The 15,601-nt window shown below is 39.9% G+C and overlaps 1 protein-coding gene across 10 annotated transcripts in view; it reads right to left on the bottom strand.

Moving 5' to 3' along the window:
- Nucleotides 1-222: 222 nt before the first annotated feature.
- Nucleotides 223-15,601, bottom strand: part of SLC7A6 (solute carrier family 7 member 6) — a 30,117-nt gene continuing 14,738 nt past the window's right edge. For 7 of the 10 annotated variants that reach the window (XM_083749944.1, XM_083749943.1, XM_083749938.1 and 4 more), the window contains 7 exons: nt 11,841-11,985; nt 10,342-10,465; nt 6,033-6,136; nt 4,801-4,897; nt 3,949-4,098; nt 3,526-3,709; nt 223-3,228 (listed from right to left, as the gene is read on the bottom strand). In XM_083749944.1, coding sequence (XP_083606070.1) covers nt 3,137-3,228; nt 3,526-3,709; nt 3,949-4,098; nt 4,801-4,897; nt 6,033-6,136; nt 10,342-10,465; nt 11,841-11,985 — 896 coding nt within the window. In that variant the 3' untranslated portion in view covers nt 223-3,136. The remainder of the gene's footprint in view (nt 3,229-3,525; nt 3,710-3,948; nt 4,099-4,800; nt 4,898-6,032; nt 6,137-10,341; nt 10,466-11,840; nt 11,986-15,601) is intronic. The other 3 variants (XM_083749939.1, XM_083749946.1, XM_083749947.1) reach the window with 1 other exon arrangement.

Consider the following 15,601-nt stretch of genomic DNA (forward strand, 5'->3'; position numbering starts at 1 on the left):
TACTTGCATGACACTCAAGATACAGTCTAAATATCCCTGCACGGTTATGCTTTCAAGTTCTGCTGCTGCCCTTCTTGTAATTCTCAACCAAAAGCATATGCAACACTGCTGCAGCAGTACTGACATTCTTACTGTCCCATATCACTTTTCTTATATGTATGCATTCAAAGTAGTATGGTTAAGTGTACATGTTTTCTTCACAAACAAAAAGGAGCAGGCGTATCAGAGTCTCACCATTTTATTCCCACATAGTGGAAGTTTCATCCTCCTCCCACAAAGTTCCAGCACACATTGACATCATATAAAAGCAGCCATTGTTATTAACAATCAGTTGGACAGATCAGGAGCTATCCTTTGCAGTCTTTTTAACAGTATGTTGGGAGTGTAATAACCTAGAGGAAACTTTAAAAAGGAATGCCAAATTTACACATGGGAATAAAATAAAAGTATGTGCTTTTAAGGATTATGTTTTTACAATTTCAAATAGGTCACTGTTTATTGAAAATAAAAGTAGATGCTTTATTCCAGTTTCAAACCTACTAAAGAAGCATTAGGATAGATGGGTTGTTCCAATTTTGGGTTTACTGTCCATTTTGAATCATTATGTTAAATCTAAAGAATGAACTTCTTCAAAGCACATCTCACATTTTCTGCAGGTAAAAAAATAAACACCAAAGGAATATCTGGATAAATGGACCAGATTATAATTCCAGCTGTGACACTAAATCATTAAAATCTGCAGTACAGGAAAGCCCCACTTTTTTCACAATCACATGCCTATTAATGCAGGTTCAAGTCTCTTAGTCACAAATAAGACATCTGAATTGACAGATTTCAGTATTTTTCCTCAAGCTGCAGCAATAAAGTTGCCCTCTTATAGGGCTGTGCACTACAGTATTCAAACTAATATTTAGACAACGATGTCAAGTTCTGGGATTTTTATTATTTAACAAATGCAGATAGGGTTTTGTTCAATTAGCCATGTAGAAGTAACCAGAAACTGTGTAACAAAGGACTTCTAAACAAAACCCTTTGGTTTCTGCCTCAGCAATTACATATATTTCTATTATTTAACACTAGGAAACCCCTGGAAGTGTGTCAGTTTGCAGGCAGGGATGGGTGAGCAGTGGGTGGGTTGGAGGGAGTGGACAATACAGACACCCTCTTTATCCTTTGTAGGACACTTGCCTTCAGGAGCAGGCAGGTAACAAGGTTGCATGGAAGGCCCTCTGCAACAATCCCATAGCCAACCCCTGACATGTGATGTGCCTTCCGACAATTATCCCAGCCAGCCAGTCTCAGTTCTTGCTGGAAGTTAAGACTGCTAGTGGCACACACACTCCACTGACAAACTGAGAAGATAACACTGGGAATGAGAGAGAAAGCAGCTGCTTCTGCAACTACACTACAAGCTGTTTACTGGGCACTCTGGCCCAGAAAGCTATTGGTGAGAAGTTCTGATGTGGTTCCTGCTGCTACTAAACATGTGGGTCACAAGGAAAGAGGTGACACCCACCACCACTGTAGCTGGGAAGACTGGCCCAGGTAGCTGCCACTGGAGGGTGTGGAGCTCAATGTGGTCTCTGCCACCACTAAACTTAGCAACCAGACTTCGACATCATAAGGTGAGAGAAGAGGCAATTGCAGCAGTTGCTGTGCACAGTTTGGTGAGCATGCTGCTGCTGAAGGAGTTCCTTGTTTCAGTTCCTGCCATGTCCAAACTGAGCAGCTGGCCCCAAGCAGCATGAGAGGACAAGGAGGTGGTAGCAGCAGCAGCTGCTGCTTGTAATGGCTGTTGTCCCAAATGCTACCATCTGCTGGATTACTCCCAAAGAAAAGGAAAGGTCATATCATTAAGGAACCTGTTCTCCAGCTTAAAACACCAACAGGTAAAAAAGATGAACAGTGCAATGATATGAGTATTTACTCATCGGTCCTACTATGTTCAATGAAGCATACGTCCAGATATGAGTGCATAGAATTTCAGCTTCATAGCAGAGTGTCTACTCATAAGTAAGCCTCTTTAGACTTACATTTGGGTAAGTGGGTATTAGTTTTATCTCAAAGCATTCCCAGCTGAACTGACCTCCCCAAGCATGTAAACCAAACATGCAAACAAATTCAATATTGAACAGCATTAAGTCTAAAAACAAATTCCATAAAGGGTGGGGGGATCAAACTAATTGAGAGGCTTGCTTCTCTATTTTGTCCTTCAGTGAGTTCTAATACAAAGCTCCTTGATTTTTTTGGTACAGCAAAGTTCAGTGAAACATTCTTACATAGAAAGAAAGGCAAAAATAACCGTAGATCATCCAGCTTCTTTGAGAAATTATCAGACTAAAGGATATTGACAAGCTGGAACATGTGCACAGGAGGGCAACCAAGATGGCCAAGGGTCTGGAAACCAAGCCTTATGAGGCCAGTTTGGTACATTTGGCCTGGATAAGGGGAGATTCAGAGGAGATATGACTGCCATCTTCAATTACATGTTATTCATGGATGATGGAGCAAGCTTGTATTATCTTGTGTGGGTTCTAATCTGAATTGCCCAAAACAAAAACTTACCAGCTTTTCCTAAAGCTTAAAAGTTTTACTTTGTTTAATAATAAAAAGCTAAATTTTAATGTGAAGGAGAGAACAGCAGCTTCAGGGCATTAACTGCCATCCAGTGTGCTATAGGTGAAGGAACCAGTCCCTGGATCTTTAGTGACAAATTCAACTCCTCTTATGCAATAGTTTGTCATTAACGTCTATCTACAAAGGACTACTTCACACAAAACAGCTGAACTGTTGATAAGTTGGGAGAGTTATTGGTGCCTTTCAAACTCCAGCCATTTGGAATTTGTATCAAGCCTGTTGCTGGGCTGCCTATTTCTGAGCTCTAGAATACAACACTCAATTTCACTATTAAAGAAAAGTTTAGAATCTGTAGATGAAAATCATAGTAAGTTCTATGCCTGAGCAGACTGGCTTTTCAATCACAGTTTATAAAAAAAAATAACAAACACTAGATCATGACATAGTATGATCTGGCAAGAATCCAAGTTTAGTAAGAATTCCAGATTCCAGTGAAGTTTTCTGTCAATTCATCATTTCTTGAGCATCTTGTTTTACCTTTTTAGTCACTTTTGCATCTTTATATAGATTTGGTTTCTAGTTTTTCTTCTAAAGTATCCATTTCTGTCAGAACACAGTAGCAAAGTAGCTGAGTGGCTCGAGTGACAGCACCTGCCCAAGAGGTAAAATAAACAATTAACCAGGTAACTACCTACACAGTAACAGTTAGAATCACTAGCTTACTGAAATGAGACTGGCAGCTGCATCAGTGGTAAATACATTCCTAGAATGAGGTCTAAATACTACAAAACAATATTTGTTACATATAAGCATAAAAAATACACAACCATTTTCTCTTTTCTTTTAATGAATATCACCTACTTAAAAGTTTTCTGAAATTACAACTTATGTGATCCTTCTATTAATCATTCATTAAAAGAACCCCCCCCCCCAAAAAAAATACCTTACCTAAAATCTTGCTGACAAAGAGTGGTCTTTTGGAAACGGGTAAGGAGACTCCCACGAAGTATACTGGAATCCCTGAGAGTGCAATGCCGATGCCAATCAGGGAATTAATGGTGTCACTATAGAGAGGCACCACCACCAGAAATACTGAGCATATGCAGAAGACTATTGGGAAAAACAGGCTCAACTGTAAGAGAGGAAATGAACTAGAATCAAGAACAGCCAAGTCACACTTCAATTTGTACTTTTTTCATTCTCTTCAAGCGTAAGATTCTCATCAGAAACCACCTTATGCCAATCTGGAACCACTTTCTGCCTACCTAGAAAGTGTAACAAATGACACAGTGCAAGGCTACTCATCTCGGCACATTGGTGTAATGTCTCTGAATGTATTAACTACAGAATTTGAGCCGTTATCATTCTCACCTTGAGTGGCCTGTGCCGATCTGGTTGCTTCCAACGGAGGTAGAGTTGCCCAGCAATTGATAGTCCCACAAAGAACCAATAGCTGAAGCTGAAGTAGTTAATAAGCTGGAATACATCTTCTACAGTCAGGTATATGAGAGTCATGGTACACTGTTAGGAAAAAGGAGATGAATACCATGAAAACCTCAAGAGAGGCATTTTTTAAAAAAATTCTCTGTCATTAGCAGCACTTGCTCATTTTTTTGGTAGTATCACCATAACACAGCATCCTCAAACCTGAAGCCCTCCAGATGTTTTAGACTCCCAACTCCCATTAGTCACAGCCAGCCCATTCTTAGAATGTGCTGCATGGGCACAGTTCAGAACAACAAAGGCATACAGAAAGGTCTCCTAAGTGGCTACTTCATAATGATACAACATCTACCCCCTGGCAGCTCCAAGCTTAACCCCCACCCCCACCCCCCAATGGCATGCCCCATTTATTAATGAAATGCTTGTTGGTAATTTTAAAGTACAGCTGTTATGATCACTGTATATTGTGAGCAGTCTTGAACACAATTTCCTTTGTGGAAAGGCAGCACATAAATTAAATTAATTTGGGCTGAGATTCAATATCCAGAGGTTAAGCAGGGAATATGTTGTTTCAATTTACAATTCTAACTTATAGAGACAGGGTGAGTTACAAAATGAAGAAATTTAATAAGTTCTATTAGCTCTGTCCACCGTCCACACCGAGGGAGCATCAGAGTTTCTACATTTCATCAGGTATATACAAGGTGAAACATCTGCAACTAAAAAGTCTATCTAGTTACTCCATTATAGGGGTATAAAAAGCCACAGTAGTTAACTTACGTTGAAGAGAAGTGCTGGGACTGGTGTAAATCTTCCTATGTGGATCATTGACAAAAGGTCAGGCAAATGACCCTCCCGGGATCCAACAAAAAACAGCCTACCGATAATAATGATGATGATGATGGTCAGATTAGACAGTTATATCTAATACTAAGTAAAAAGCAGCAGCTAATACATCAACTCATAGCTGCATTTTCCTCCTATGTCCTTTTCTAAACTTCTGTACAAGATTCAAGCAGATTCTTTTGAAAGGTCATAGCTCAGAAGGAGAGCACCTGCTTTGCATGCAGACAATCCTACATTCCACTCCCAACATCTCCAAATGGGACTGGGAAAATACTCCTATCTGAAACCCTGGAGAGCTGCTGTTAGTCAGTATAAGACAAGACTGAGCTAGATGGACCTGAGGTCTAACTCCGTGTACAGCTGCTTCCTTTCCTGAAACTGCACCCTTAATAGAATCTGTTATAACTGACTACAGGCATGTATATCTGTGTAGAAGGATGAATTTAAGAACAATAGTCGAAAAGGTATGTAAGGAAAGAGTAGCTTTGTGACAGTTTATGCCAGGGGTAGGTAACCTAAGGCCGGGGGCCAGATGCGGCCCAATCGCCTTCTCAACCTGGCCTGCAGACGGTCCGGGAATCAGAGTGTCTTTACATGAGTAGAATGTGTCCTTTTATTTAAAATGCATCTCTGGATTATTTGTGGGGCCTGCCTGGTGTTTTTACATGAGTAGAATGTGTGCTTTTGTTTAAAATGCATCTCTGGGTTATTTGTGGGGCATAGGAATTTGTTCATATATTTTTTTTCCAAAATACAGTCTGGCCCACCTCATGGTCGGAGGGTCAGTGGACCTGCCCATGGCTGAAAAAAGGTTGCTGACCCCTGGTTTATGCTCTTAAAACTGCAGAAGTGAATCCCAGCTAGTTTGTTACAGAGTATCCCAGCTAGTTTGTTACAGAGTGTTTTTTTTACAGCTAGTTACAACTAGTTAGTTTTGTTACAGCTAGTTACAAAGTATATCTGTTGATTTAAAAGGGGGGGGGGCAAAAAAAACAACAACCCTGAAGACAAACACTGAAACCAGGAATATAAAGATCATGAGCATCTTCAGAAAGCCTGTACAATTTATACCAAGCATACAATGGTAACTCCTCCACCCTCCCTCCCTCCCTCTCTCTCTTTGGGGTAGGTATAGCCTTACACAGTACTGAAAATAGATGCTTTACCTAGATGATGCCAAAATAGATGCATTGAGTCCACCAAAGCAGGACAAGGCAACAGCAATTGGGATTGTCCAACTGAACATGCCAAATACTTGCTCAGCAAATGTCTAATGTAAGAGGGAAGGAAGAAAAATTAGAATGTGTTGAACCTCATTCACACAGAGAGAGATTTCTTTGTAAAATATATGGTCAAAAAAGTACCCAGTCTGTACAACAGAGTAAACAACCCATCAGCAGATATGGAAAATGTGTCCTGCTCTGAAGTTCAAGTCCTGTTAGATTGAATTTCAGAAATAAATTCAAATTCAATTTACTGTTTTAGAAAGTCCAAGGTACAGAGAATTGTGGGCAATCTTGAACAAATTAGATTGCTAAATGATTCTGTTTCTTTGCCCTGCCTAGGGCCCTAGGCAAATATGCTGCATCACAAATTATAAAAAAGCAATAAAACAGTCTGACTCCTGAGTAGCTCCAAATTAAATTGTTTAAGGAAAGGATGGCTTTTAGCATAAGGAGACAGAAATATACTTGTTTGAAAGCTTTACAAAGAAATACATCCCAAATAATTTATGGTTGCTGCTCTTATAATGACCTACAATTCACTGATGACCTTCCTTATTTTTACTGCAACTGCATTTTTCATTGCTTTTCCTCAGCACCACCCAAGTCATGCCTCCATAATTAAATATTTCCTCTTCCTCTATCATCCAGTGAAAATACCTTCTACTGTAATCTCACTACTATTGTGGCATTTCTGCTCCACATTTGAGGAATGATGTCCCATTCTTTTTCTCCAAAAAGAGAATGCAGAATAGCAGGCAATAGCAGTGCTGCATGGGAAATAGGATGGCTAATATACAGGGTTGTAGGTATATACTGGTTCCCTGTGAACCATGGTTTGGAAACTGAAATTGGAGGCCAGCCATTGGAATATACACTACTTCCACATTCCTCATTCTCTGGAGCAATTTCCTTCATCTCTTCCATTCCCAGTGTTAGCCATGGGTTTTGTGTTACACACTCACTGATGCAATTTGTGTGTTTAGGAGGATCCATCACAAATTGAAGATGCGTGTTTTGAAGCAAATTTTGAAAGGGGAAATGGGTGAGGAGTGTGTACCTAAACCATGATTTGCAGGCAGCTACCAGTAGCTCTGCACTTAATCCACTATGGAGAGAGATTAGACTGGGTCATACCAATGGCCAGATCTCAGAATTGAGCATTCCAGTTCTGGTTTTAGATGTGAAGCACAAACCCAAATTCACCAATTTGTATGCCACAGTGGCATATTTAACAAGGAAATCAGGGCTAAAATTGGCACATCTGATGGGAAGGATGAAAATTAAATATGCAAGCCTATAGATTGCCAAACCATAGTTCAGCCTTCCAGTAGCTTGAGCTTCAAAAGTAAACCATGCCTCAGATTTCAGCTAGCTGCAGAAACAAAGGCATGCCTGTGCCTTCATTTTGCATATGTAAAATGGGGTGGAGGAAGCCTTCTGTCATATTCTCCAGCTCCTCATCAGTGTCTAGATTAAACTCGTTCCTGTGTCTTGTTGGTCTTCAATAGAGTAAACTCAATTAAATTAATGAAGCTAAGGTAAAGGTATCCCTGACCGTTAGGTCCAGTCGCAGACGACTCTGGGGCTGCGGCGCTCATCTCGCTCTATAGGCCAAGGGAGCTGGCGTTTGTCCGCAGACAGCTTCCGGATCATGTGGCCAGCATAGCTAAACTGCTTCTGGTGAACCAGAGGAGCACACAAAAACGCCATTTACCTTCCCGCCAGAGCGGTACCTATTTATCTATTTGTACTTTGAAGTGCTTTCGAACTTTCGAACTGCTAGGTTGGCAGGAGCTGGGACCGAACAGCGGGAGCTTACCCCGTCGCGGGGCTTTGAACTGCCAGCCTTCTGATAAGCAAGCCCTAGGCTCTGTGGTTTAGACCACAGCGCCACTAAGGTAGTCATGTCCATTAACTTCAATGGGTCTACTCTGAATAGGACTAGCCTTAGATAAAACCCCATATACTGTAGATATTAGGTATTTAATTTGGTTAGTACTTTAGGCACATTTCAGTATTTAAAGGATTCAGTATTTAAAGGATTGCAGAAGATTAATGGGGGAATCTGCCAGGTTTAATTCCAAATAACTTTTTTAAAAACCTGTTCACTCTGTGAAGCTGGTTTTGTCTTTCTGCAAGATATTCTGAAAAGAAATCATCACAAAGAAAACACCACAATTTATAAACTGGATTAACTATAATCTGGGTGATTCAAACAAGCCTAATGAGTAACAGTAGTAGTAAAGAGAGAGACTGTGAATGTTATTAGGAGCTCCTAATAATATTCAATCAGTTTCATTTAAATAGTACAGTGGTACCTCGGGTTAAGAATTAAATTTGTTCTGGAGGTCCGTTCTTAACCTGAAACTGTTCTTAACCTGAGGTACCACTTTAGCTAATGGGGCCTAACACTGCCACTGCGCCGCCGCCACACAAATTCTGTTCTCACCCTGAAGCAAAGTTCTTAACCCGAGGTACTATTTCTGGGTTAGCAGAGTCTGTAACCTGAAGCGTCTGTAACCTGAAACATCTGTAAGCCGAGGTACCACTGTACATTTCATGAATGTGTAAGATGTTCTATATAACAATGTAAATGTATGTGAATATAACAATGAAACTGACTCATTGAATATTAAAGGTTTTGATAAGTACTGTGTCCCTAATTCCAGTTTCATACATGCACAATTGGACAAGTCCTGGAGCGCAACTTCTCCTGAACTGCAGTCAGAAAGTAGTAAATGGATTAAGAATGAAATCTGATTACTTAAAGCTCCAATAACCCTTCTAACTAAAAAGATTAAAATCACAAATAGGCAACATACACCAATGAATTTCACCTTGGCCCAATTACAAGAAGTTTCTGGCTGTGTATTTGAACCTGGAAATTTTACATTTGGGATGCTATGCTAGATTAGTCTAAAGAGAATGATCAAAACACCAAAAATTTAAAAAGCTTGTTCTAAGACACAACTTAACTACTCAGCTTAACTTCCCCTTAAAAAAACAGTTTTGTTTGGTAAAGTGTGCTGACCTAAAAAGGCTTAGATCCCTCATATGTCATTAAAAAGTTGAAAATATCCTATATAGGATTCTGTAGTAATTGGAGTGACCTTTAACACCACTGAGTTCTTGGAAAAGAAAGCAGAGAAGTAACCTATCGGCCCCATAGTGATGTCTAAAAATGTTAGGCATTTAAATGCCTACATAAGTAAATAGATAAGAAATCAGATAGTCGGTCAGATGTCAAAAGATCAACAATGGAATGAATATAAAATAAAAATATATTTCAAATACCTTTTGTGCATTAGTTGCAAAACACCTCATGCAATTCAAAGAATAAACTGTATAAGAAGACTGGGGGTGGGGGAGCAAGTAGGATGTTGTCAGTAGGTTTCCCCAATTTCACCCTATGATTACCCAAACTGCAAACCAGTAGTGTTCTTAGCAACAGGATCTGTCATTCATTGTCAGAGTGGAAGATAGTGGGTTAGAGCAATGCATGCCCCACCCTCTGACTTCTTCCAACTTGGCTTGGGTCTCTTGCCTGAAGCAAGAGCCCAAGAACACACTCTGTTACAGTGTTGATGCAGACTCTCTCCAGAACATTTTTACTTTCTACATGTCCAACCCACATGCATGCTACTTCCAGTCTTGCCTAAAGTGACAGCATTTCTGCAGAGTCTCTTCTATTATAAATAGGGCAACATTTTCCATGAATTGCTATGCTGGTCTGAGTCCTTGCAAGTGACCAATTTTCCCAATTTCTAACAGCCCTAAAGGGTTGAATTCAGACTAAATTAGTTGGTCTAAGTTCCCATTGAAACAAATGGTGACTGCAAGTCATGACTTAATTTTAGTTACTATTGAAAGAAATGGGATTTAAGCGCAAGTTGCTTAATCTGAATCCGATCTGATAAATTTAGCATTACTATTTTTGCACAAATTATATTTCAGTCAACCAACTGAAAACAATTATTGGGGAAGGTTCAGTTTCACATATATATAAGCCTCCAAACTGCATCCTTCAAGGTTGTTTGTTTCATTCTGGATGACTGTCGCCAATTCACTTGGATGTATACACACAAGTTTGGAGAAATCAAAAGGTAGTCTAGCCATAAACAGTGCCCAGAAGTTCTAGATCATATAGAAACTGGGTCATCTGAATCATAAAAAGGCTGCACAGCTCAAGATGCAACTTACTCAAAGATAAGTGCATAAACACACATAACAATAGCAATATCAGACTTACCACTGCCACTGCATCACTAGAAAGCACAGCATTAATATCCAGCACTGTATAATATGCTATATTGGTCAATATGTAGATAATTGTCACAATTGGCATAGAAACAGCAATAGCTAGAGGCAGGTTCCTGGTTAAATGAAACAAAATAAAACACAAACACACAACTCAGAAGTAGCTGTTACTCTTTTCATCCTGACTAATACCTACTGGGATAGCACAAGGGATGCGGGTGGTGCTGTGGTCTAAACCACTAAGCCTTTTGGGTTTGCTGATTGGAAGGTCAGCAGTTCGAATCTGCACAAGGTGAGCTCCCGTTGTTCTGCCCCAGCTTCTGCCAACCTAACAGTTCGAAAGCTTACCAATGCAAGTAAATAAATAGGTACTGCAGCCATGCACTCTGACTTCCATCACGGTGATCCGTTGCACCAGAAGTGGTTTAATCATGCTGTCCACTTGACCCAGAAAGCTGTCTGTGGACAAACGCCAGCTCCATTGGCCTGAAGCGAGATGAGCGTCACACCCCATAGCTGCCTTTGACTGGACTTAACTGTCCAGTGGTCCTTTACCTTTATTTACCTTACTGAGATATCAGGTATTTACAATCATGTTTGGACTGATAAAAGCTTCATATGAGAACTAGGAGTTCTATTAAAAACAAGCTAAAGAAAATGCCTTATTTTCATTACTTTTGTGGCCTACTTCTCACAGAGGTGTTTGGGCTGTACTACTTCACACTGCAGGGTTAAGTTTACGTGACTGTTCCTCCATGCTGAAAACAGTGCTATACATAGAAAAAGGTAAGGCTACAACACTCTTCCCTGGCATCATCTTTTCAGTGCACAAAGATTCTTCTTTTTGCATGGAGCTGTCATTCAGTTATATGAGCCCCCATTTAAAAGTCCAAAGTGTTGCATCGATGAGAACTAGGCCTAAGACAAGGCAAAAGGGAATCAAACCCACCTTAATCAATGGTTGAAGTGGAGATCAAGGGCCATTGTGGGGTGCAGAAGGGAAGGGGCCTGCTCTAAATAATTCTGGGCAGGTGTGAAACCCAGGAGACCCCAGAGGGCAACGCTCACACCTCCCCCCCCCCCCCCGGGATAGGAAGAGACCAGCAGGGCCTCCTATTTTCCAAGAGGCTGCTGTAGAGGTGGCACCAGGACTGCTGCCCCTATGGATCCTGCCACCTGAGGTGGTCACCTCACCTAGTCTCATGGGTGGGCCAGTCCTGACTATGTCCAGCTTTGTCCATCCTGCAAATCGGAAACAATGTGCAGTTTGATACAGCCAGTCAAGCTTTTCTTAATGTCTCCCAGGCTTCAAAATTCTGTTAGTTACTCTTTGTAGTGTCTAGGTTCAGAATTGTTTATGTCCATGTAAAATATTTCTTCAGCTAGAGATAAAGTTCTCTCACACTTCAAGATGAATTTTTAATTACATTGACTCTTAGGAGATACTTTAAACAAACTGAAAAAGGTGAAATAGCTTTAGGAAACATTTACCTTTCTGGATGTTTTATTTCTTCAGTTACAAAATTGAGGGTGTCCCAACCTGAGTATGAGAACAAGGCAGAGTAAAGTGCAAGAGAAATACCCCCAAGATTCCAAGATGATCCCTCAAAAGAGTCCTGAAAGTGGTCCGAGTATCCTGTGTGTAAAGGAAAAGCAGAGGAATAAGAACAGTGTTGGAAACTGTAGCAGATGGCACTGTTAATACACTTTAGTGGAAAATAAAAGCAAGAAGAATGAGAAAGTCTCAAACTCTCTGAAGAGAGCAAAGTGAGATCTACCACCCTCTCTCTCACACGTGGCATAACTAGATGGGAGAGAATAAGATTTTAAAATGCTGCCTTGCATTTAAATAAATTTGGGGGGGGGGAGCTACTAGCAGGCAGAAAACTAGCATAGCAAGCTGAGGGCTGGGCTAGACTGTCTCCTGACAAGTTATTAATTTAATTGAAAGAGATTTTTTTTATTTTTTATTTACATGAAGGAACATTCAAGGAATTGTATTCCTAGCCTACAGTGACAATCAAACACCTCATTCTACTGCATGAATATACCAGGCTGCATATCATCTCCCTGTTGCTTGCCTTTAGAGCAAATAAGGGCATTTCAGTTAGTAGAAACATTGCTTTATTGTTAAAAAGGTGTAGTTATAGGTATATCAGTACTCAAATCTGAATTGTTAAATTGTGTTATTACTTTTATTGTGGTTTTTGTTGTATGTGTTTTTTGTGGTTGTTGTTTGTATTGAAAAAATGATTAAATATTTTTTTAAAAAAAGAAGCACAAAATTTAAAATTTTATAAAAAAACACACAAAAAAACACATTGCTTTATTTCTGAGGAACTCTAGTTCAATACATACCCAATTTACATGCATCATCAGAGACAGACTTGGCTCACAGCAGTTCAAACCACAGTTAATTAAACTGACTGCAGGCAGCCTTGGCATTACAACTTCACCTCTTGCCAAAGTACTTTTATATACAAGGTATCTAGAGTCTAGATATTTTATGTATAAAAATGCATCCAAAATGTGTTTCTCCATCACAGATTGGTTCTCAGGTTCAAATATTATCTGTACTACTAATATTTGGTTTGGTCAGGAAACAAACTATGATCCCAGTTCAGGTATAACACTAAGCAAAGGCGCAGCATGTTGCTCCCACTTTGCTTGGGAAGAAATGAAATGCGAACCAACTACAGGTTCACAGAAAAATATTAACCATGGTTAATTGGCATTGACGTTGACATTTGAATGAGAGCAGTGCCACAGTCTGATGGCTACCCATAAGTCTTGACCTAACAACTGTTAACCCACATCACTGAAATATTTTAGCCCATATCACTGAAAAGTTTTAAGACAACCAAAATTACAAACATACAGATGGTTAATAGAGGTACTTAAAGAAGGTCTATTACTAGACTACAACAGCTTTCCATTTACAAAAGCTAATTAATATTGTCCAATTTGGCTTGCTTTCCAAGTGTGTTTTTAAGCTGGATAAAAGCAATTTCACAAAAGCAGCTTTTAAAATTAATTGGTTTTATTTGGCAAACACTGCAAAAGCAGCTTTAAAAAACATTGCAGTGTCTCATTTAGAAATCTGTTCAATATTTAAGAATATCACAGCATATCTGTTTCTTCTCACCATATTCACCACTTTATCTCCTTATAAAGCATTGGGAAGGTGGAAAAGCAGCCAAGTTAGAACAGTGATAGATAAAGGGTTATATTAAAAGCAAAAATCATACCGCCAGAAGAGCACATTGTGTAACATTAATGTATTATTCTGCACAGGCCCAACGGATAAGGAAAGAACATGGCATATAGTCCTTCTAAAATACAGATGTAGTTTGGCATAGTAGAAATGCAGACTTCCTATTTTCTCAAGTCAGCATAATAAGAATGCTTCCAAAATAAACAGGAAACAAAGCTTGTTTTAAAAAATCAATAATAAAGGTGAAAACCCTGATAAACCTACAATAGCTAGGATACCATAGCTCATGGGAAAAAATATTTCAGCAAGCTCAGTTGTGTAAAGTTGAACAATAGGCAATAGGAAAAACATGGCTGAGGAGGAAAGTGCTATGTGATCTTTGCTTTTAGGTGCACTCTTGTCAGCAATCTGTACATAAAGGTCATATAGGCTGCTTGTAAATGCCTGTAATATGACTGGCTCTGGGATCAACCTGGTGTTAAAGTAACAGAAGTATTACACTTAAAGGTGCATAGGGTAGATCAGGGCCAAACTCAACATGATGTTAGCTGTATCAAAGCAATTCTCGTCCTATAAACTGCTTTGAGGTTCTATTACAATCAAGTGATATATAAACTTTGTTAAATAAATTTATGTGCAAACATTTTTCTAATGTAAATAGCTGCTGCTTGAGAAGCCTGGATAGGGCTGAGACTACAGTGGGAGGTTTAATAATTCCCTCTCCCTGTGTTAACCGCTCTCTCTCTCTGTGTGTGTGTGTGTGTGTGTGAGAGAGAGAGAGAGAGAGAGAGAGAGAGAGAGAGAGACTTCATCAGAATCATGGGATGGGGGAGGGTAGAATTAACACCTATCCACCACTATTTCCATTCTATTCAGTCGAACCCTGACAGCCAATTGCCATTGGAAGGGCAGGGGAGCCCAGTTTTCTTTCATCTAAAAACTTACTTTAATAAAAACAAAAACAACACAGAAAAGACACACTTATAAGACACTGACCAAACTCTTCTATTTAGAAAATGTTTAACCTCATTGAACAAAGGAACTGCTTTGCAAGCCCTGCCTGCAAAAAAACACAAAGGGAGTCTGAGCTGCATGTACAATGTCTACAGTACACATTAACAACTTTCTTTGGATGGCAACTGTTATTTGGGTGAGGAGACAGAGCCAATTTGGAGTTGGAAATTAAGGGGTTTAAGCCCACGCACACCATCAGCCACCACACCACAATAATAATAATAATAATAATGGTGATAGTGGTGGTGATTGATGTCTGTTTTAAATTACTTACGCATACATAAACCTGAGGTACTCATTAGATCATGTAGACCACTTGGTTAGATTCAACTAACCAAGGCACTTACATTTTGGTAAGGCAGTAGCAAGGCATATTCAACATAAAAGGTAAAGGGACCCCTGACCGTTAGGTCCAGTTATGGATGACTCTGGGGTTGCGGCGTTCATCTCACTTTACTGGCTGAGGAAGCTGGTGTACAGCTTCCGGGTCATTTGGCCAGCATGACTAAGCTGCTTCTGGCAAACCAAAGCAGGACACGGAAACACCGTTTACCTTCCTGCCAGAGCAGTACCTATTTATCTACTTGCACTTCATGCTTTCAAACTGCTAGGTTGGCAGGAGCAGGAACAGAGCAATGGGAGCTCACTCCATCGTGGGGATTCAAACCGCCGACCTTCTGATCGGCAAGCCCTAGGCTATGTGGTTTAACCCACAGCGCCACCCTTCATATTCAACATAGCCAGTCACTAAAACTGCAACCCAGCAACTCCTCTCACCCCATAATAAGAAGGTATCCTTTTTTTTCTCAGCAGTGGCATTCTTGTAATATACAATCCCTTAAGGAAAAACCTGAATCTAGGTCGTGTGCTTTGGGATAATAAGCAGCCATAGCATTGTGTCAGCCCTTTAACACCATCCTTTTGTACTCTCCTATAATATGAAACAAAACTGTCCATTCTATGGACCAGTTAGCATCCACAAAACTGCACAACCAATTCTATATGCCCAAGAGTGCATTCAACT

Source organism: Podarcis gaigeae, assembly GCF_964106915.1.
Source record: "Podarcis gaigeae genome assembly, chromosome: 8".
Classification (NCBI taxonomy): Eukaryota; Metazoa; Chordata; class Lepidosauria; order Squamata; family Lacertidae; genus Podarcis; species Podarcis gaigeae.